The sequence below is a fragment of the Pleurodeles waltl genome, chromosome 2_2 (genome assembly GCF_031143425.1).
Source record: "Pleurodeles waltl isolate 20211129_DDA chromosome 2_2, aPleWal1.hap1.20221129, whole genome shotgun sequence".
NCBI lineage: Eukaryota > Metazoa > Chordata > Amphibia > Caudata > Salamandridae > Pleurodeles > Pleurodeles waltl.
This window is the reverse complement of record NC_090439.1, coordinates 65,713,765-65,737,422: the sequence shown is the minus strand read 5'-3', so window position 1 is coordinate 65,737,422 and position 23,658 is coordinate 65,713,765. Positions and strand designations below refer to the sequence as shown.

Here is a 23,658-nt window from a genome sequence, read left to right as displayed (position 1 = left end):
CCATTGTGCAAGGCTAATATTTGTTCCTCAATTTTTGCAGGTGACTCTGGCTACCCAAACCTGTTGTGGCTCGTGACTCTTGTAAGGAATACCAGGACAGGGGCTAAGAATAGGTATAATGATGCTCTAGGGTAAACCAGGAGAATAATCGAGCGGACCTTCAGCCTCCTGACGGCCAAGTTCATATGCCTCCATCTGACAGGTGGATCCCTGTGCTACTCCCCTGAGATGGTCTGCCCAATAGTTGTTGTATGCTGCATGTTGCACAACCTGGCCATCAGAGGACATGTGCCCTATCTGCAGGAGGAGGAGGGTGAAAATGCTCCTGTGGCAGCAGAGGACCCTGAGGACAGTGAGGATGAGGATGTGGACAACAGGACTACAGTTATACGGCAGTACTTCCAATGACACACAGGTAAGACAGTGGAACTGACCATTCCTCTGATTATTTGTCTTTTCAGTGTGGCTGTAGCATGATGGCAGTCACTGCCTTACCAACTCAACTGACTGTCACCTATGCCTTCTCATTTTGCAGATGTTGGTGTGGTAATAACTGTGTACTGATGTGATGACTACAGACAGCTACAGGCCATTATTTGTATGCAATCACAAATTTCAGGAGAATTGCACAAGATGAAACTGTCAATATTATTGTACATATTCATCACATAAAACACAATCACTCAAGTTGTGTTCAAGAGTGTTTATTGTAGTGAAAAATTTAGAAGGAATATTGCAATGGAATGGGATGATGGTAGAGGTAAGTCCAGGTTATTGGTCCAGTCTGTTTGTACCACAGGTCCAGTGTCCAAGGGACCATAGGAAGGAGAGCAATTGCAGTTCAATGTGGACAAGGTGACAGAGTGGAACACAAGGGAGACATTCAGGAGGGTCTCATTTTGTGGCGGTGGTCTTGGGCTTAGCAGGTGTCTCTGGAGTCTGTCTCGGTCGCAGGGAACGTTTGCGGGGTGGTTCACCTTCTGCAGGGGGAGGGGTGCTGGTGGCCAGTGGGTCCTGTGGCAGGGCCACCTGTCCACTAGCTGCAGAAGATGTGGAGGGCTGTTCAGTTGACTTGCTAGTGGAAGGGGCCCGCTGGTGTGCTGTATAGTCCCTCATGATTCTGGCCATATCACCCAGCACCCCTGCTATGGAGAACATGGAGGTGTTGAGGGCCTGTAAATCTTTCCTGATATCCTGGTGGTGTTCCTCCTGCAGCCGCTGGTTCTCCTGCATGATGTTTAACGTCTGGCCCAACTTGTCCTGGAATTGTTGGTAAGCCCCCAGGACATTGGTGAGTGCCTCCGGGGCAGTCGATTTCCTGGGCCTGTCTTCCCCCTGGTGCACAGCTGTCCTACAAGTGTCCCTGTCCCCCTGTGCCTGTGTCCCCTGAACGGTGTGCCCCTGATGGTCTTGGCTGTGAGGTGTGGACTGGGATCCCTGTACAGGTGGGCACACTGCTGATTGACGTGTCCGGGGGACAGTGATGTGGGGACATTGGGTGGCTGCTGTTGTGTTGGATACTGAGGGGGGTGGCTCTGTGGTGGAGTGGGTGTGTGCTGGGGTAGCCGACTGACCAGTGGTCCCTGATGGGCCAGGGAGGTCATCCAGATCCAGAAGTCCAGAGTTACTGTCATCACTGGGGGCATCTTCTGATGGGGGACTGGATAGCCAGACACCTCCTCGCCTTTGAGATTGGCTGGTGCATCTTTGGAGATTTAAGTGGTGTATTATGCTACATGTCTGTGATATTTTCTACATCCCCAGCTTCCCCTATAATGTTGCAGTTACCCTGCCACCTTTGTTTGTGTATGGTGATGTCTTTTGGGATTGTTAATTCTCCATGCTGTGCATGCATTTGTGGTAGGTGTACATGAGGTGCTGGGAGTGATGTTCATGCAGTGGGTATGGCATGCGGGGCTTGGCATTCAGGTTAGTCAATTGTGGTGGTGCACTGTGGGGGGGGATTGAGTGGAGTGATGAGTGTCAGGATGAGGGGTGGTGATGGCATGCAGGTATATGGGGGGGTTAGATAGTAAATATTGACTCACCATTGTCCAGTCCTCCGGCAACTCCAGTCAGTCCCTCAGGATGCAGTATTGCAGAGACTTGCTCCTCCCATGCTGTCAGATGTGGGGTAGGAGGTGGGGGTCTACCGCCAGTCCTCTGGATGGCGATCTGGTGCCTTGCTGCCATGGAACGTACCCTCCCCCGTAGGTCGTTCCACCTCTTCCTGATGTCGTCCCTTGTTCTTGGATTCTGTCCACAGCGTTCACCCAGTCCACGATTCTCCGCCATAGCTTCATCTTTCTTGCAATGGAGATTTGTTGTACCTCTGCTCCGAACAGCTGTGACTCTACCCTGACTATTTCCTCCACCATGACCCGCAACTCCTCATCTGTGAAACAGGGGTGCCTTTGTGGGGACATGAGTGTTGTGTGGTGTGTGTTGTGTAGTAGGTGTTGGATAACGTGGTGGGGTGCATGACGGATGGATGGGTGTTTGTGGGGTGTGTAGTTGTTGTTGTGATTTGCGTGGCTATCTCTTGACTATTTTTCGAGTTCGTAAAGGGTTGTGGGTATTGTCGGTGTGTGTTTTATGGCGCTGTGGGTGGGTGTGGTGTGTGTATCAGTGTCAGGTGTGTGATTTTAGTTTTAGCCAGTGTTGTGTTGTTTTGTATTTGGGTGGCCATTCTGACTGCGCAGGTGTGTACCGCCAATGATTTGCCGCTGTTGAATGTCCGCCGTGTTGATTCGTGCGTCATAATGTGGTGGAAGTTGTTTTGTTGGCGTAACGGTATGGGTGTTGGTACCGACACTTTACTACTAACTTTTGGTCTGGCGGATATGTGTTTGTGGCAGTATTCTGTCGGTCTGATGTGTGTCTGTCATAATATGGCGAATTAATGTTTGCCGACGTGACTGTATGTTGGCGGCCGTCACTGCGGCGGTAAGCAGGATTTACCGCCAATGTCATAATGAAGCCCTTTGTGTCCCTGAAGAACGATAGAGAGAAAATAGAAGGGAGGTTTGTTAAGGAAAAGGAAGAGTGATTCTCGTGATCCTGCAAGTAGACAAGAAGTGTTAAAGGGGGCAATAAAAAGATATGAAGTACAGAATGAAATGGGGCTCGAACAGAGAAGGGGGATAGGAGCAGATTGTTGCTTAATTGTATTGGTTTGACAGAGAAATGCCAACAGACTAACTCTGCTGTAGTACTTGTGAGCAAACATAAATGCCCTTTATGAAGCAGGGACTGTGATAAGTAAGGATCTGAATGTTCTAATAACGTGTTCCAACATCAGTTTATTGGAGACAAACTTCTTTAAAAGCATAACATAAGAGAAGAAAAGCAGATTAAAGCAATATGCAAATTTTCTTAATCCACCGTAAATTGATCCAAACCTATTGCAATGTCTAACAAATTCTGGGGTATATTTATACTCTGTTTGCGCTGAATGTGCATCAAAAAGTTTGACGCACATTCTGCGCAAACCCGGCACCATGGTTAAACAATGACGCCCGACGTTCGTGTGCGTCATTGTTTGGATGCGGGATGACATGCAAGGTAGGTGTTCCTGTCAAAAAAATGACTTTAAGGCCTGTGCGCCTTATTTATACTCCATTGTCATTTTGACGCACAGGAGAGGGTGGGCCTTAAAATACGGCACCCAGCCTGCTGTGCTCTGTTTTTTAATGCCTGGGTGAGGGCAGGCGTTAAGGGACCTGTGGGCCCACTCCATGGTCTCTGACCATGGAAGCACTCCAGAGGTGCCCTTCCCTGCCCCAAAGGACACCCCCTGCCACCCTCGCCCACCCCAGGAGGACACCCATGGATGGGGGGGACCCTTCCCTGGTAAGTTGAGGTAAGTATAATTTTTTAATTTTTTAAAGTGGCATAGGAGGCCTAATTTGGGCCTCCCTACATACCACTGTGCCCAATGACCATGCCTTGGGCAAGGGGGCATGACTCCTGTCTTTGCTAAGACAGGAGTCATTTCAATGGGGGTTGTGCGTCAAAAAATTGCGCAAGTCCGGTTTGAGCCATGATTTTTTACTCAAACCTGACTTGCACCCTTTTTTGACACAACCCCCATTCTTCCCTACGCCGGCGCTGCCTGGTTTGAGTAATTTGTTTTTACTCTGACCAGCCTGCAGCACCGGCTAACGTCAATCCTTAAGTAAGGTGCCCGCATGATGCGTAGGAATGGCGTTAGCCGGCGGTAAATGTTTTGACGCAAACCAGCACTACAATTCTATATTTTCAAAATAAGAGTTGAAGACATATCTTTTTTTGAGGTAAAATCAGAATACAGTCCCTTTTTTGGTGGTATTTTGTCTGTAACCGCTGCCTGGGATAACTTCTTCTATAAAATGATTTCAAGAATTACATCAGAATTCATCATATACATCAGGTCAGTATTGTTGCCAAACTTCTGTTTGATTGGCCCCTCACAATCTTGGTTAGAGTTGGGGCAGAGTAAAACATAGGTGTAAGAAAGTATACCTAAAATAATAACATGTAGAATTAATTTGTATGCTTTAGAAAATAAAATGGCGCTTTAAAAAAACATGAGACTGTCACATTTACAAGCACAAGGTCTGAAAAATTGAGACAACACTTTCTGAAAGACTCACCTATATTACGAATGTATGAAAGTATGTAGTTGTATTTATATAGCGCTTACTACCCCTGACAAGGCGTCAAAACGCTTTACGGTGAGAAGCACACTACTCTGGAACCGAAAAGGATTAGTGCTGGAATAGTATAGGGAGATATTAGTATACTATTACCAATGTAGGGAAATAAGAGTTAATTTGAGCAGTGGCTATGTGAGTGTTAGTTGGAGTGACTAGAATAATGGAGGGATGGAAGAGGGAAGAATCCAGAAAATATGAATTGAGAGATCATAGTAGTAAAATGAGGTTTGGGATGAGCCACATTTGCTGTGCATTCTAAGACTTTCCTCCCTCTTCCATGCTGTTCTACTTGTTTGTTTATGGTTTGCCAGTCCTGTCCGCACAAATGTGAAATGTTGGGGAACATGGTTAAGCTGGCAGAGGGTTGGATGCTCAATAAATGAGCTCCACGCTGGCCCCGCTAAAAAATCCTGAAGCATACTTGCCAGAGCTGCCTTTGACCTACTTCCCAACTGAATGCCTCCCCCCCCCCCCCACAGAGGAGTGAGAGGGGTTGGCTGTCTTGGGGGAGGAGACGGGCAGGGAATTGTGACATTATTCTGCTCCTATGAAGATTGGGAGTCATGCTGTACGATTCTGACAGACTGAAGTGCCCATGTTAACTAATTCACACAAGCAAAATGGCTGAAGGTTATGATTTGAAAAAAATTGGAAAAACCTTGAAAGTAATTCAGAAATGTTATTGGCAGTTAGGGAAGAAAAAAGGGAAAATAGAAGTTTACAACAAGATGTGAACATGTCTAAAATGGAAGCTTCTGAGTTAACATAAAAGATTGGGGGTTTCACATCTGGAGTTACTTTTGATCTGTCAGTACTAGGTAGTGAGGCTTCTGGCTCAACTACCATTCAAACCCCTAGGGTTACTATTCAGTTAGTGCATTTATTGACACCTGTAATCCTGTTGCCCCACAGAGAGGTTTAGTGGGGACCGTCAAAAGGCTCACATTGTCTTGATGGAGTGTTCCCTTAATTTCATGTGTCGTCCAACGATTTTCCCTGTTGCACAGTCTCTGGTGTCATTTAGCTTGTCCTACCTTAGTGGAAATGCAGGTTCATGGAGAATCCCCTTGGTTACCAGAGATGAAGAGCTCAGAAAATAATTTATTAGGATATTGGACAGAAGGAAGGTGGCTCAAGCCACAGATAATAAACTGCCTGAGCTAAAACAAGGAAATAGAGAGTTGGTTGCCTACCGTACACAGTTGAACAAATTGGTAGTAGAAACAGAGGGTCCGAAAAGCAAAAGAGCAGTCTTGTTTTATCAGGTTTGAAAGACGAAATAAAGGATGGTTAGGGGCAAATATCCAACAGAAGTCACATAGACCTGGTTCTTGAAATAGATTATCAACAAATTTAGAGAAGAGACGAGAAAAAGAGCGATTTTCGCCCCAGTGTTCCCAGATTCGATCGAATGAGAATAGTAAATCCAAAGACTCCAGAGAATAGTCAGGGAGGGGAGCCCATGCAAATTGGTGCAATGAGAGACCCTCTTTCAAAAGTAGAAAAGGAAAAATGCAGACAAAGCAATTGATGTTTTTATTGTGGAGCCAGCTGACATTTTGTTAAGGCCTGTCCTGAGAAGCCTTATGTGTTGTTGAAAGAAAACATGCAATACCACTAGTAGGAGGAGTTCACTAGACTCACCAGTAGTGAGTGGTACTGAAAACACAACTCCAAAGACCCATCTATTGGCCAACACACTTCAGGTGTGTGCGCCTCATATTACCTTCTTGATGGCCCTCAAGGTCAGAGAAGTTATCTTACCAGAAATTGCAGTAATGATCCATTCAGGAGCCACTGGAAACTTCTGCAACCTCATATGTGCTGCTAGGATAGGTCTAGAGGCTATTCTGAAGCCCAGGAGTGAGACTGTGAGAGCAGTGGATGGAACTAACCTCGCGTCAGGACCAATAGTCAGTCACACTGAACAAGCGGAACTCTTTCCTAAAGAAGGACACAGAGAAGTCATTCAGTTCAATTTAATAGACTCCCCACAGTTCCAACTCATTTTAGTATTAGCCTGGCTGAAAGAACACAACCCATCGATCCACTAGAGTGAAACAAACATAGTCATGGATGTGAACTCTTATAAGGACAATTGATTCAACACAAAGCCACAGATTAGGGAACCCAGTCCAGCTAAAATGTTGCATGAAAGCAGAGTCTCAGTGTGTGTCATACACACTAATTAAATTTCAGAAGAGAACAAGGAATTGTGGATGTATTTAATGAAGTGGAAGCTGAGAAACCCCCCTCCTCATCGTTCTTGCAATTGCAAGGTAAAATTAGAACCTGTAGCCAACTTGCTTTGTAATTGGGTCTCTGCGCTGACCAACGGGGAGAACTAACATCTGAAAGAATATATCCAACAATATCTGGCCAGCGAATTCATCAGACCCTCACAATTGCCAGTTTCTTTGCCATTATTTTTTGTCTCTAAAAAGGAAGGAGAATTATGGGCATGCATCGATTACAGGGCCCTGAATCCAATCACAATAAAATATCATTACCCTTTTCTCTTGATTTCTATCTTATTAGATCATGTAAAAGGAGCTGAGATATACAGCAATATGGGTCTAAGAGGTGCCTACAATTTCATGAGAATAAAGGACGTGGAAGAGTGAAAAATGCTTTCAGGACAAAATATGCACTCTTCAAATAGCAGGTCAAGCCTTATGGCCTCTGTAACCTGGGGCTTTTCACTATTTGATAAATTATGCACTGGGTGATTTAACTGAGAGGCGGTCTATAGCGTACATCAGTGACATTTTGATTTAATTCAAAATCAGAGGAAGAGCATCAGAACCAGGTGAAAGCAATCTTACATAGACTCAGAGAGAACAACCTGTATGTAAAATTGGAGAAATTTACCTTCAGTGTCAGATCGGTGGATGTTCTGGTATTTATTCTATCCCCTGAGGGTGTAACCATGGATGAGCAGAAAATAAAAGCTGTGACTGATTGGCCCTCGCCTACTGATGTGAAGGAGATTCAAAGCCTTTGCCAGTTGCCACTGAAGTTTTATAAAAGACTTCTCCCAGAAGGTAATTCCTCTCACTAGATTGCTTAAGAAAGGAGATCCATTTCAGTGGTCTGAATAAGCTGAAGAAGCCTTTCAATCTTTAAAGAAGAGTTTTACCACCACCCCCATTCTACTCCAAGCAGATCCATCAGAAACCTTTTACTTGGTGTAGGAGAGGTGTTTCTAGCAGCTTAGGCTGATAGAAGGTAGCTATAGCAGAGCAGCTTAGGCTGAACTCGGAGACATGCAAAGCTCCTACTATACCACTGGTGTCATATGCACAATATCATAAGAAAACGCAATACACAGATATACTAAAAATAAAGGTACTTTATTTTTATGACAATATGCCAAAAGTATCTCAGTGAGTACCCTCAGTATGTGGATGCCAAATATACACAAGATATATGTACACAATACCAAAAATATGCAGTAATAGCAAAAGGAAGTAATGCAAGCAGTGTAAAGTTACAATAGATTGTAATATGAGCACATAGGTATAGGGGCAACACAAATCATATACTCCAAAAGTGGAATGCGAACCATGAATGGACCCCAAACCTATGTGAGCTTGTAGAGGGTCGCTGGGGCTGTAAGAAAACAGTGAGGGTTAGAAAAATAGCCCACCCCAAGACCCTGTAAGGTAGGTGTAAAGTGCACCTACAACCCCCAGAGAGCACAGAAGTCGTGATAGGGGGATTCTGCAAGGAAAACCAACACCAGCAATGCAACAACAGTGGATTTCCGGACCTGAGTACCTGTAAGACAAGGGGACCAAGTCCAAGAGTCGCAACAGTGTTGAGAGTGGGCTGGAGCCCAGGAAATGCCAGCTGAGGGTGCAAGGAAGCTGCCACCGGATGGGAGAAGCTTGGTGTTTTGCAAGAACGAAGAGGACTAGGAACTTCCCCTTTGGAGGATGGATGTCCCACGTCGTGAAGAAGCTTGCAGAGGTGTTCCCACGCAGAAAGACCGCAAACAAGCCTTGCTAGCTGCAAGGGTCGCGGTTAGGGTTTTTGGATGCTGCTGTGGCCCAGGAGGGACCAGGATGTCGCCACTTGGATGAGGAGACAGAGGGGGCGCCCCGCAAGTCAGGGAGCCCTCACAGAAGCAGACAGCACTTGCAGAAATACCGGATCAGGCACTTAGAAAAGGAGTGAACCGGAGTCCACCCGAAGTCAGAAAAGGGAGTCCCACGACGCCGGAGGACAACTCAGAAGGTTGTGCACTGCAGGTTAGAGTGTCGGGGACCCAGGCTTGGCTGTGCATGAAGGAAATCCTGGAAGAGTACACAGGAGCCGAAGCAGCTGCAAATCACACAGTACCCAGCAATGCAGTCTAGCGTGGGGAGGCAAGGACTTACCTCCACCAAACTTGGACTGAAGAGTCACTGGACTGTGGGAGACACTTGGACAGAGTTGCTGAGTTCCAGGGACCATGCTCGTCATGCTGAGAGGAGACCCAGAGGACCGGTGATGCAGTCTTTTGTTGTATGCGGTTGCAGGGGGAAGATTCCGTCGACCCACTGGAGATTTCTTCAGAGCTCCTGGTGCAAGAAGGAGGCAGGCTACCCCCAGAGCATGCACCACCAGGAAACAGGCGAGAAAGCCTGCAGGATGAAGCGATACAAGGTTGCAGTAGTCGTCATTGCTACTTTGTTGCGGTTTTGCAGGCGTCCTGAGCAGTCAGCGGTCGATCCTTTGGCAGAAGGTGAAGAGGGAGGTGCAGAGGAACTCTGGTGAGATCTTGCATTCGGTATCTGAAGAATTCCCCAAAGCAGAGACCCTAAATAGCCAGAAAAGGAGGTTTGGCTACCTAGGAAGAGGATAGGCTAGTAAGAAAGGTAAGAGCCTATCAGAAGGAGTCTCTGACATCACCTGATGTCACTGGCCACTCAGAGCAGTCCAGTGTGCCAGCAACACTTCTGTTTCCAAGATGGCAGAGGTCTGGGGCACACTGGAGGAGCTCTGGGCACCTCCCCTGGGAGGTGCAGGTCAGGGGAGTGGTCACTCCCCTTTCCTTTGTCCAGTTTTGCACCAGAGCAGGGCTGGGGGATCCCTAAACTGGTGTAGACTGGCTTATGCAGATATGGGCAGCATCTGTGCCCATCAAAGCATTTCCAGAGGCTGGGGGAGGCTACTCCTCCCCAGCCATCACACCTATTTCCAAAGGGAGAGGGTGTCACACCCTCTCTCAGAAGAAATCCTTTGTTCTGCCTTCCTGGGCCAGGGCTGCCTGGACCCCAGGAGGGCAGAAACCTGTCTGAGGGTTTGGCAGCAGCTGCAGTGGAGACCTCAGAAAGGCAGTTTGGCAGTACCCGGGTTCTGTGCTAGAGATCCGGGGGATCATGGAATGTTCTGTTACTTAAGTGCAGTGGTAAATGGCTGTGAAATAACGTGGACGTTATTTCACTCAGGCTGCACTGGCAGGCCTGTGTAAGAATAGTCAGATCTCCCTATGGGTGGCAAAAGAAATGCTGCAGCCCATAGGGATCTCCTGGAACCCCAATACCCTGGGTACCTCAGTACCATATACTAGGGAATTATAAGGGTGTTCCAGTATGCCAATATGAATTGGTGAAATTGGTCACTAGCCTGTTAGTGACAATTTGGAAAGCAGTGAGTGCATAACCACTGAGGTTCTGGTTAGCAGAGCCTCAGTGAGACAGTTAGGCATCACACAGGGAACCCATACATATAGGCCATAAACTTATGAGCACTAGGGTCCTAGCTAGCAGGGTCCCAGTGACACATAACAAACATACTGACAACATAGGGTTTTCACTATGAGCACTGGGCCCTGGCTAGCAGGATCCCAGTGAGACAGTGAAAACACCCTGACATATACTCACAAACAGGCCAAAAGTGGGGGTAACAAGGCTAGAAAGAGGCTACTTTCTCACACTTGGATACCGATGTGTAAGATCATATAATTAGAGGAGTACGGCCACAGAGGCACAAGGAAATGGGACAGCTCCATCTGGTCACCTGCTGATCCCGGAAATTGATGCCAGCAGAACTAAATTACATAATTACTTAGAAAGAGGTACTGGCAATTAAGGATGCCTTCAAAGACTGGAGGTATTATCTTATAGGAGCATGACACTCCGTACCGGTGATAACTGATCACAGAAACTTGCCTTTTTTTAAAGTCAGCCAGAACTCTGACTTCCAGACAGCTGTGTTGGTCCCTTTAGTTTGCAGACTACAATTAATTTTGTGAACATTTATTGACCAGGAAATTGGAAAGGAAAAGCAAATGCCCTATCAAAAATTAACACTGAACACCAGAAACATTCCATAGAAGCTCAGATGATAATCCCTGAATCAAAGTTCATTGGATTCTCTGGCTGAACATGAAGGAATCCATTGAACTGAAGAGCTAATAAAAGAAGGTTATGGTAGACACACATGAGTAAGGACATTCATCAGTACATTGCCACCTGTGAGGCTTGTGCTGGGGGAAAAACAGACAGACATGCTCCTACGGGGTTCTGACAGCCATTATCAAATCTCCAACACTCACTGTGGATTTGATAGTAGATGTGCCTTCCAGTCAGTGTTACAATTCAGGCTTAGTGGTGGTAGACACTTTTATAAAAATGTCCCATTTTGTTGCCCTAAAGAGTATACCAAATGCTAAACAACTGGCCCAACTATTTAGTTTACACGTGGTGCGAGCTCAAGGTATTCCAAAAACAATCATCTCAGATCAGGGTTCTCAGTTTCTGTCCCACTTTTGGAGGGCCTTCATCAAGTGGTTAGGCATAGAAACTAAGTACTCCACTAGTTATCATCCTGAAAAAGGTGGACAGTCAGAGAGAGCGAACCAAGAACTAGAGCAGTATTTTAGATTATTCCTTCTAGACAAAGAAGGGGATTTGCATGATCTTCACTGAGTAGCAGAATTCAGCCACAGTAACGCAGATAATGCTTCCACAGGTTATTCACCATTTTTCCTAAATTGTGAGAGACATCCGAACTCTATCGTTAGTACTAAGGAAACCACAGTTCCTGCAGGGAAGGATATTGTCCAGCATCTGATTACAGTACATAAATCAGCCACCAAAAACTTATCCCAAACTAAAGAGCTCTTTAGATTTCACATTGGCAAGAAGAGAAAACCAGAACCCACTTTGCAGGCTGGAGATAAGGTTTTGCTGAGTTCAAAACACTTAGGACTAAAAGGGAGTGTAAACTTTTAACCCCTTGTGTTGTTGAAAAAATGATCAACCCAGTGATTTATAAATTGAAGTCACCAGAGCAAGTTAAATTTCATCCATATTTCATGTATCCTTGCTCAAAAAGGTTTCTCCCAATTTAAAAATGTTCTTGCCATCCAAGCCTTTGCAAGTGGAAGGTGGTGAAGAGTTTGAGGTTAAAAGAATTTTAGATTCAAAGGAGGTTCACAGCAAGATTTACTATTTGATGAATATGAAGGACTACAGTCCTGAGGAAAGGTCTTGGGAGCTACAAACTGATGTGCATGCTCCAAGTTTGGTTAAGGCCTTTCACGAACAATACACACACAAGCAATGATCTGGAGGACAATCCTTGCTGAGGTGTATTGTCAGGGTTCTCATGAAGAAAAATGCACGTTACTTTATTTGTTCTACACATGTGGAAAGTCACAAAAGATGCTGTACAGCAGCAAAAAACCTGAATGTAGAAATGGCATGAACAACTTCTAAAGATAGTGGCCGCTAAGTATTCAAATTGTAGCTCTGGTTGTTTTACATCTGAGTCTTCCAATATTTCCTTGGAAGCTGTGAAAGGTGCTTGCTATGTTACGAACTGTGTACTTCACTGAAGAAATCCCCCCAGGAAGCATCTTTTGGCATCTTTTGGCTATTTCCTTAGTTTAGTTGGTTAGTATTAGTGGTGTTCCATTCATAGCGTCAGGAGTAGAGAGTGGCATTTTGTTAGTGTCGGTCCCTTAATATAGAAAGCTATTTCTGGCATTCTAAAACAACAAGAAATATTGGTGAGGAGGAAAAGTATAAATACAAGCAAACACTTCCCAATTCCTTTGTGAATCCATCTGAGTAGGGCAGCGGAAGGTCAAATCAGTTCCTTCTGGTCACACAAGTATCCCAGCTTGGGAAAAAGAGAGAAAAGCATAAAGACATGTTCATTTTTTGTGGAAGTTCTAGTCATAATGTCTATTTGCAAGTAATTTCAAAACGTAGGAAGAAAAACAAATTGTAAAATAAATAAGTCTAATGATCGTACTAGAGGAAAGATGAAACATATGAAGGAAAAATATGCATTTTACATAAGAGAGAATAGAAGAGAAGCAAAGATTTTTGTCTATAAGTTATGAGGAGTAAATAGAATTTACAATGCTATAATAAGTTGTTTAGCATAGGGAGAGTGAAAGTGTTACTAATGAATGTCATTTGAATCACTGTTCTCTAAGTGATTAAATCAGAAGCAGACCAGTGGTGAATTGCTAACAGAACCAGAAGACCCAGACGAACGCAATCTCTTCTCTTTATTCCCCTTCCCTTCTCCCCTTGGAGCACTCTTAGGGGGTTATTCTAACTTTGGAGGAGGTGTTAATCCGTCCCAAAAGTGACGGAAAAGTGACGGATTTACCACCAGCCGTATTACGAGTCCATTATATCCTATGGAACTCGTAATACGGCTGGTGGTATATCCGTCACTTTACCGTCACTTTTGGGACGGATTAACACTCCTCCAAAGTTAGAATAACCCCCTTAGTCTCTAACTTATTTAGGTGTTGGCGATTGAGGGGGTTCTGGGAGAGGCATTGCGATGCATCGTTCTGCTCCTGTGAAGATTGGGAGTCACAATGTACATTTCTGACAGTGGGTCGGCTGCCCGTTACTTTTGCCTGCTTCTTGGGCCTTGCAGGTTCCACAAGTTGTATGTTTGCACCACCGACATGGTCTGCTACTAGAATCCATGAGGCTAGGCCATTCCATGATGTCCCTATTACTGGAGCTGTGGAATGTCGAACAGATTAAAAGGGAGCCATCTTTGTTGCCATCTAGCTCTGACTCCCCAGAAAATAAATTTCTGGTGGATATTATGTCTTCCTGCAGACTCCTTTCAGCTGTCCTCGTTCCTGCCGGAGATAATAAGATCCCGCTGTGTGCTAATGTATGTTAGACCTGCCAGCCTTAGGGTATTCTTCCCCCGAACCTTTTGCCTGCTTGACTCAATTTTGGCTGTATTTGTTTAGGACTCTGTGCACTTCACCACTGCTGACCAGTGCTAAAGTGCTTGTGCTCTCTCTGTAAAACATAGTTTGATTGTCATATTTCCAGTTGGCGTATTTGATTTACTTATACATTCCTAGTAAAATGCACTATATGCAGGGCCACTGGAATAATGCGATTGTGAAGCCATAGCGATTTGTGCGTGATTATACGTTTGAGCATTTGTCACCTAATCCATCATCTGCCGCATAATTTTAACAAACAAAAAGTTTGCTTCCTGCTCAAACAGTTCAAAAGTTATAAAAAATGCAGCAACACATGTTGCGCAGTGGAAAGACCTTTGCAAAGGTAGACTGGTCACCTTTCTGTAGCCTGTTGCTATATTTAGGTGTTAAACTGGTACAGATTAAGTGCTACTAAGGCCAACCGAGTGTTAATAAGTTTCAAAATGACAATATATTGAGGTAATAGTATCACAGAATGTGCTGCATAATGCTGCAGAATTTGCCTTTTTTTGCTGCAAAATTGACTCAACCCTGCCACATAATTTGGCCATCCCCTGCTGCATAATTTAAGTGGCCCTGACTATATGTGCCCTGTGCCTGTAAATGTAATGCTATTAGGGGGCCTGCAGCACTGACGGTGACACCCACCTAAGTAGTACTTTAAACATGTATCCGGCCTGCCATTGCATAGCTTTTGTGGGCGGTTTACACTACCATGTCAGCCTAGCAGAGTAAACCTTTTACCAGGCCTAAATCTTACCTTTTTGTACATACAAATCACTCATAGGGTAGGCCGTGGACAGCCCAGAGGGCAGAGTGCAATTTATTTAATAGGTAGATGTTTTTCACTACTGCATGGTCTATCTCCCCCAGCTGAGTACACTTGTGGACCTGTGACCACTCTGCCAGGAAGAAGAACTATTGTGCTGAATAACTGCCACTCTGCTGGACTGTTGCTCTAGAAGAACTGCTACCTTGCTGTGTTGCTCTGCTGCTTTTTCTTGGCTGGGTAATAAACACTGGGCCTACATCACTTGAGCCCAGAGTGATTGCAAGCGTTTAGCTGACTGGCCTCCTGATTTGAAGTCTCAGGCAAATAAAAGACCTCCAGCCAACCTGCTCCTACACCTGGAGCATTGGAAGTGGGCCCATGGTGTTTGCCCCAGCAGAACCAACGCATCCTCTGTTGCGAGAGCAGAATTAACGCATCACTGCTGTGTGGGAGCAGATCCAGTGCATCGCAATCAGGACCAGTGCATTGTCTTCAGAACCGCCGCTTCGAAACTACCAAATTGCAGCCACTGAGTGGAGAAAATCGATGCATCACCACTACTGCATGGAGGAACAAGGTGCCTGACCTTTGGAACCGCTGTATCCCGGAACCGGCACATCATCTTCGGAACCGATACATTGCTGTGGCTGCATGGAGATAATTGTCACATCTCCTCGACTGCATGGGGAAAATTGACGTATCCCCTCCTGTAGGAAAGTAGCCTCTTTCTAGCATGGTTACCCCCACTTTTTGACTGTGAGTGTGTGTTTTTACTGTGTCACTGCGAACTTGCTAGCCAGGACCCCAGTGCTCATAGATAAAAACCTATTTGTCAGTGTGTTTTGCCTCTCTCACTGGGATCCTGCTAGCCAGGATCCCAGTGCTCATAGTATGTGGCCTAATGTGTATGCCTGTGTAGTGCCTAACTGTGTCACTGAGGCTCTGCTAATCTGAACGTCAGTGCTTATGCTCTCTCTGCTTTTAAATTTGTCACTGTAGGCCAGTGACTACATGTACCAATTTCAATTGGCACACTGGACCCCCCCTTATAAGTCCCTAGTATATGGTACCTAGGTAACCAGGGCATTGGGGTTCCAGGAGATCCATATGGGCTACAGCATTTCTTTTGCCACCCATAGGAAGCTCAGACAAACCCTTACACAGGACTGCCACTGCAGCCTGCATGAAATAGTGCACACACTATTTCAAAGCCATTTTCACTGCACGTAAGTAACTTATAAGTCACCTATATGTCTAACCTTCCCTTGCTGAAGGTTGGGTGCAAAGTTACTAAGTGTGAGGGCACCTTGCACTAGCAAAGGTGCCCCCACATAGTTCAGGGCCATTTCCCCGGACTTTGTGAATGCGGGGACGCCATCACACGCGTGCACTACACATAGGTCAATACCTATATGTAGCTTCACAATGGTAACTCTGAATATGGCCATGTAAGGTGTCTTAGATCATGTAATTGTCCCCCCATTCCAAATCTGGTATTGGGGAGCCAATTCCATGCATCCTGGGGGCTCCACCATGGACCCCCAGTACTGCCAAACCAGCTCCCTACAGCTGCTACCACCGTACAGACAAGGTTCTGCCCTCCCGGGGTCTGGGCAGCCCAGGAAGGCAGAACAAAGCATTTCCTCTGAGAGCAGGGTGTTAAACCCTCTCCCTTTATAAATAAATGTTACAGGCTGGAGAGGGGTAGCCTCCCCCAGCCTCTGAAAATGCTTTGAAGGGCACAGATGGTGCCCTCCTTGCATAAACCAGTCTGCACCGGTTCAGACGCCCCTTCTTCCTTGCTCTGGTGGGAAACTGGACACAGGAAAGGGGAGTGACCACTCCCCTGTCCATCACCACCCCAGGGGTGGTGCCTGGAGCTCCTCCAGTGTGTCCCAGACTTTAGCCCTCTTGCTTTGCAAGGTGTGGGGGCACTCTGGAGGGCTCTGGGTGGCCAGTGCCAGCAGGAGACGTCAGAGACCCCTCCTGATAGGTCCATACCTGATAAGGTAGCCAATCCCCCTCTCAGGGCTATTTAGGGTCTCTCCTGTGGGTTGTCTTCAGATTCTTCTTGCAAGTTTACTTCAGGAATCCTCTGCAACAGCTTCAGGCTCGTCTGACCTCAGATCAACCGCAGCCTGCTCCAAGAAACGCTGTAACTGCAACAAAGTTTCTACAAGAGACACTTTTCTTCAGCAACCTCAGCTCCAAGTCAGCAACTGCAACAGTTTCCACGGTGTGCATGTTCTGGGGACTCCCTGTCTTCATCCTGCACCAGAAGGACTGAAGAAATCTCCTGTGGAGTGACAGAGTCACTCCCCTGCTCCAAGCAGGCACCTTCCAAGGCAATGACCGATACACTGGGACTCCTCTCACGCGACAAGGTTACTTCTAAGGACACAGAGGGTAGACATCATCAACATAGACTGTCCTGAGGTCCTGCTGACGCAATTTGGAGGAGGTAAGACCTTGCCTTCCCCGAGAACGATGGTACCCCTGTGTATTGTGTCTTCTTTGCCTCCTGAGGCCTCTGTGCACTCTTTGCAAAATTCCTTAACGCACAGTCTGACCCAGGTCCCCAGCACTCCACCCTGCGTTGCTCAACTGGCTGAGTTGTTCTCCGGCGGCGTGGGACCTTTTGTTGTGCTGCATCAACCTAATTTTGCACCTCCTTTGATCCCAGATCCTGCGGCTTCTGGGTGCGCTGGCTGGCATCCTGATGGCTCTCTAAAGTGCTGAGAGCCCCCTCTTCCTCCTCACACAGAGCTGAGGCCCCCAGGTCCCTCCTGGGTCCATCCAGTGACATTTTTATGAAAAACTCACTTTTGTCGCAGCCAAGGCTTGTTGGCGCCTTCCAACACAAAATCTCGTCTGCAACGCCCTTTATGCCGTGAGGCATCTTTGGCATCATGCAGGAACCCGCTGGCTTCTTCCTAGGGTGCATTTCTGCAGTCTTCAGCTAACCAGGGACTCTTCTTTTGCACCCTCTTCTGGGTTAGCAGGGGCTCCTGTCCTTCCCAGAACTTCTTTCGGCTTCTGGACTTGGTCCCCTTCCTTTGCAGATCTTCAGGTCCAATAATCCAGCAGTTGTTCTTTGCAGACTTGGTTGGCTGCTGCAAAATCCCAAAAACGAGTTGTAGTGTGTCCTAAGGATACTGGTAGTACTTTACTCCTGCTTTCTGGGCCCTGGGGTGGGGTAATTTACTTACCTTTACTGTATTCTCACTCTCCCAGCGATTCTGCACACACTACACTTGTCTGGGGGGTATTTGTGATTCACATTCCACTTTTTTAGTATATGGTTTGTGTTGCCCCTAGACTTATTTTCTCCCATTGCATTCTATAGGATTTCCCACTGTTTGCATTGTTCTATGACTATTTACTTGTCTAATTTTGGCGTCTAGTGTACATATTGTGTATAATACTTACCTCCAGAAGGAGTATTGTCTCTAAGATATTTTTGGTACTGTGTCACCCAAATAAATACCTTTATTTTTGGTAACACTGAGTATTGTCTTTACTTGTGTATAAGTACTGTGTAACTATAAGTGGTAGTGCATGAGCCTTGCATGTCTCCTAGTTCAGCCTAAGCTGCTCTGCTATAGCTACCTCTATCAGCCTAAGCTGCTAGAACACTACCACATTCACTAACAATGGACAACTGGACCTGGTATAAGGTGTAAGTACCCAAGGTACCCACTACAAACCAGGCCAGCCTCCTACACCTCCGCTGCGGGGATCAACAACCTTTCATTGCTTCAGCTACAATCCACATCTTCATTGACTCTATCAGGAATAAGGTACTGTTCAGTGGGCCTCATTGGGTCCTTATATCAGGTCCGTGCTCCATCGAGTTCAGCCTGAACTTTTTTACTTTGTCACAGTCCGATGTAACCAGATATGCCAAGAAAGTGCATATTGCTTCTAAGCACTAGTTTACGGTTTATTCTTTAACAAATTAATAACTCAAGTTCTACTTATTAGATGTTTTTTGTTTTGGTCTTGTTTATTTATTAAATTAAGTTATGTGTGTCTAACCAGGTGTTTAATCTTTTTGTGTGGTGTTTTCACACTTTTACTGTTTAAAGTGTTGCACAAACACATTGCCTCTTAAGTTAAGACTGCATGCTCTGTGCCAGGCTATCAGAGGGTGGACACAGGTTAATTTAAGGTGTGTGTTTACTTACCCTGATTAGGAATGTGGTTCCTGCTTGATCCTGAGGCATACCTCTGTCAACCAGAAACCCAGTTTCTAACAGTGTGCTTCTGTGGTTTGTTTTGCCATGTTTGTTGTTTAAGCTCTTACAGTTACTATCCACATGCTTTGATGGAGCATGCAAAAAGCAGAGAAGGGAGAGGATGTGGCGAACTGCCAGAGCTGCCTACTTTGGAGCTAGGGAACCAGGTTCAAGTCTTGGTGGCTGCTCAACATCCTGTGATCTAGGCAAATCACTTAATCTCCCTATGCGTATAAAAAAATGAATGTGTCCTTGTTTAATGAAACTAGTGCTCATGTAAAGCGTTCCGATACCTTTGGTTCGAGTTCGCGCTATATAAAACTGCAGAACAAAAACTGATACAGGCTTGTCAGTCATAGCCTTAAGTTGTCTAATGTCATCATTCATAGTGGACAGACACACCTGGGGTCCTGTGGCACCATCTGTTGGGGCTGGAATGCTATAGCAAAGGGACGATTTTCTGGATCTAGTCAGGTGGATATTTATATCACATGAAATATGCTGGAAGATATCATATTCTCCAGAAATATAATTACCTAATTTAAATTACTATTGCTTCCCTTCCTTACAACTTCAAACTGCTTACAAAAGTGCTGTTAGATTGACACTAACTAGCAGAACGTGCTGAGATTTCATATGTTGAGTGATGTGCAATGTAATTGTTCAGATCGCTGTATAGACATGTTAAAAAATGCCCTCAGCTTCTGTTCACTGATGACTTGAATGTAATTGCAGGCAGTCGACTCATGCAACACAGTGGCCACTATAAGGAGGGCACAGGGGAAAATCCCTTTGGTGACAAAAAAGGAGGACAGCATCAATATTCCCGTCGGCAAACCAGCAGTAGCCAGACAAACCAAGGTTAGATGGATCTCAGCATATTAAATAATATATTTCGGAAATGGAGAGTGGAAAACGTGTTACTTTGTTTTAACGATTGCATATCGTAACTTTACATGTCTTCTAATTTCCCTAATCCGGAATTAAGGTGAGAGAAATAAGACCATAAAGAGAAGCTCAGATTGTCGTGAAAAATGGTATGCCGTGTGTGCCACAAAATTGTAAAAGTTGTGTATAGCTCCGTGATGGAGGCTTATGGCTCATCCTCCTTCGTAACAAAATGCATTGTTGCACTTCTGAACCGTCAAATGCATTTAATAGATTGGATTTCTCTCCTCAAAATTGACATTAAGGTCCATTTTCGATTTCAGGTTATCTTGCTTTTATTTGTGTAGGTGTACAGAAATGTTTTGTTCCAAGTGGCCATGATTAGTCATCGCACTAGATGAATCTAAAAAACGTAATGTGTGAGTTTGAACTCAGGGATTGGGATACAATATATCTCGTTAATGCATAGGCTGATATAATCACATTTCATTGTCGGTAATCTCTAAATCCACAAGCCATGTCATGGTCTAATTTAAGAAAAACTTCACTTTTCTGCCTTATGCTGTGTGGTTACATTTGAAAGGAAGGAAGGAAGGATCAGGGGAGAGGGTTGGAGGATAGGTTAATGATTAACTTATTTAAGTGGCAAAGACAGGGTAAAACGTACATATCTAGATAGGTTTAGATTTTTGGAAATACAGGTTTAATGTACTTCATAGAGGTTTCAACAGATCTTTATTTTTAATATTATTTAAAATAGTATTACCTGAGCTCACTATAAAGCCCACCCAGGCCCACCATGTGTGGTATGATATGAGAGTTTTTACACTCATGTAATATTGTTTTTATGCCAGTTGTTAATAGAAAATAAATAAGAAAAAGATCCAGGTCTGCAAACCTATAAGATGGAGTCGTATACCATGGACCTAAGTTGATATTGCATGGATTTAGGGAATTTTTTATTTGAAAGATATCGTCTATGTTTTTTCAATCTGAGACCAAAGAGAACTGAAATTATTGCAATCAAAGAACACGTGTTCTAGGTTGGCATTTTGTTTGCAGAGCTCCAGCAAGACGATGACTCCGATAGCCCCTGTTTGATATCCTTCCAGATGACCAATAGCATCTATTCAAAGCCCAAAATTTGCATTGAACTAACAAGCAAAAGATCTTGTTCTTTAATCTATTAGTCAAAATTTTAAATTTTTTCTTCTTCTGTAGATGATCTAATGTTAGAAATTGAACAAGAGTCCTCACATTTTTTTGATATATTTACATTTAAATTTGAATTAGATTTTTCAAGTGCTTGTAGCATCTGCTTGCTACATGACATAGTTCAGATACTTTTTCTCAAAAAGTCATGCAGTCCAGAGAATTTGGGCTGCTTAGTTTCCCAAGAGCTACTCTTAAGTCTTAGAAGTCTATAGACATCTGTATTGGGGAAGTTATGTTTATGTCGTAAAATGGCATACAGTAGAGGATAACTGTCTGACTGCACCAAATTGTGGATTGTGTGTATTACCTCGTTTGCCCGTTCTTCCAAAAGGAGTGTTTGCATCTAATTTTATTCAGGGACAGTTAGAAAAGAATGGAGTCTCAATTTTTGGGGAAAGTTGCTGTCAAGAATCAATAAATATAGCTTTAATTGTGGATTTCAAAATGTTGAGCGATTATGGGGCCCTTCAACTTGATATGGTTACTGAACCTATAAAGTTTAAGGATTGAATAAGGGCTTTTTCTGTCTCCACCTGTGTATTCTGGCTTTTTTATTTTTCCAGATGAATTTCAACATCAGTTTTATTAATTGTTTTGAAAAATATTTTCATAGAAAAATAGAGGGAACACACTTTTTTGAAACATCTCTTTATTGGTCTTTAAAAAATACTGGAATGGGAAGAGGGACTGGGTAAAAGAGGGAGGGTAGAGGGTATACATTGTTTTGGCTGTGAGGCTGGCATGTGTTACAATATATAACATACGATGCAGTATCTTTGAACACATACAATATTATTAAGTGTCTGTGTAACTGCCACATGTTAAGGCAGCCTGGTGTTACAGAGCGTGTCGTAAACAGTAAGAGCTACAATGCCAGATGTGCTTGCCTATCTGGGTAAGAGAAAGGGATTATAACTGGGAGGAAGGGGGAGTGTGAGCATGGGAGTGTGTAAAGACATTAGGTCAGTAGCCCAGTGAGGGGGAGCCGAAATTATAAGGGTCATGAAATGGCAGACAATACAGAGGGAACATACTTGAGTAAAATTTGATTTGATGGGAGATCATCACTTTAACAGATTCTATTCTTCCCCTACATGCACATCTAATTTGTTAAAACGAATTTGTGAAATGCTACCAACATTCAAAGACATCCAAGCTAAGAAAGCACTGCATGGACATCAGAATTAGATGGCTATTAACATGGATTGCGGCGCCTTGGCTCTTCAGGAAGGAGGAGCACCCATAAAACTCATATACGAGGACTCTGAGTTGGATTCTGTTTTACAGCTCTTTAGGTGTGTGTGTGTGTGTGTGCACGCGCGCCCGCGGTGAGATAGAGGACCAATGCTACTCGGTTTTAGGCCCTGGTGTTTTCCAATTAACAGAATGGAATAATTCCCAGTGCATGCACATTAATGCAGCCTAGCTTACTTCTGGAAGGTTAGTAGGTTGCTTAACTTGACCACAAAATTTTGTATTTACACATTAAAATAGGCCACAGTTTATATTCACAAAACACTTAAATATAATTGCAAGTAGCCAACAAACATCACAAAGAGGACAACAGGAACAAAGCAACCCCCCCCCCCGCCCCAGTGAGAGAAGAGGAGGAGTGCACAACCATTCAGAAGGGCATTGTAACCAGACAAATCCAGGTTTGAGCTCTTCAGTAATATTGTCATATTTAACTTTGTGGATGGGTTGCAGAGGACCTCTTCCTTTGTTTACCTGTGTTTTGTCAGTTCTCTAGAGTAGTAAATTGTATTTGATCATTTGTTATGCCTTAGAACTCTTCAAAACACAGCAGTGCTTCGCAAGTCAGTTGAACTCAATCTCATGTGCTTCTCCCACCAGCAACATGTTGATCTCTCTGTTGCTTCTTTGCTTTTCTCCCAGCTCCCGTTGTTCTTTCTCTCTCATAAGTTTACTTTTCTCAGCATTTGCACCCTCTGTGTTGCTTCCTTTTACCCTGCCCTCTGTGTTCTTTTCCTTCACCCATGCCTTCTATATTGATTCTGCAACAGTGTTACTTCCCCCACCTGTTTTACAAAAAAAAAAACGATTTCACACATTTTTTCTTTTTGTTTAAAAGCCAACTCAGATTTGTGAATAAAAAGAAAAAAGCTCCGACAACATAAACTTTTAAATTATTTTTCAGTCATATTATACAGCATTTGTAAAACTGTTCGCAAATTCAGTAGGTCCAAAACAATCTGTACCCTCTGTCCTCCCCCTCTTACCCCCCCTTCCCATTTCCTGATTACTGGTGGGGCAAATAATATTTGAGAGATGATAATCTGTTTGCCATAGTGTGATAAACAGACTATACCCACTACAGTGGTGGAGCCTGTCTCTAAAGCAACGTTGGTAAAACAGTGATATCAAATCTGTTGGGAAATCAGTAAACCGCATACATGTATATCATACAAAACTTCATTCACCATATAGACCAGTTCATCAAACAGAATCAGTACCAGAATGGTATAAAAAGAGGTACCAGACTTTAATGTCGTGTTCATAAGTCGTGTATCTTATTGTAAAACTTTAATCTCAATTGTATCAGTCAGCCTAGAAATATTATTGCCCCTATGCAGTTAAAAAACATACTTATTGATACAAATGCATGCATATTCTTCAACA

At 44.4% G+C, this 23,658-nt stretch overlaps 1 protein-coding gene across 3 annotated transcripts in view; it reads left to right on the top strand.

Moving 5' to 3' along the window:
• The window catches only part of LOC138280126 (NFX1-type zinc finger-containing protein 1-like), a 1,298,750-nt gene that overhangs the window by 159,923 nt on the left and 1,115,169 nt on the right, over positions 1-23,658 (top strand). For all 3 annotated transcript variants that reach the window (XM_069219456.1, XM_069219457.1, XM_069219458.1), the window contains one exon: positions 19,651-19,776. In XM_069219456.1, coding sequence (XP_069075557.1) covers positions 19,651-19,776 — 126 coding nt within the window. The remainder of the gene's footprint in view (positions 1-19,650; positions 19,777-23,658) is intronic.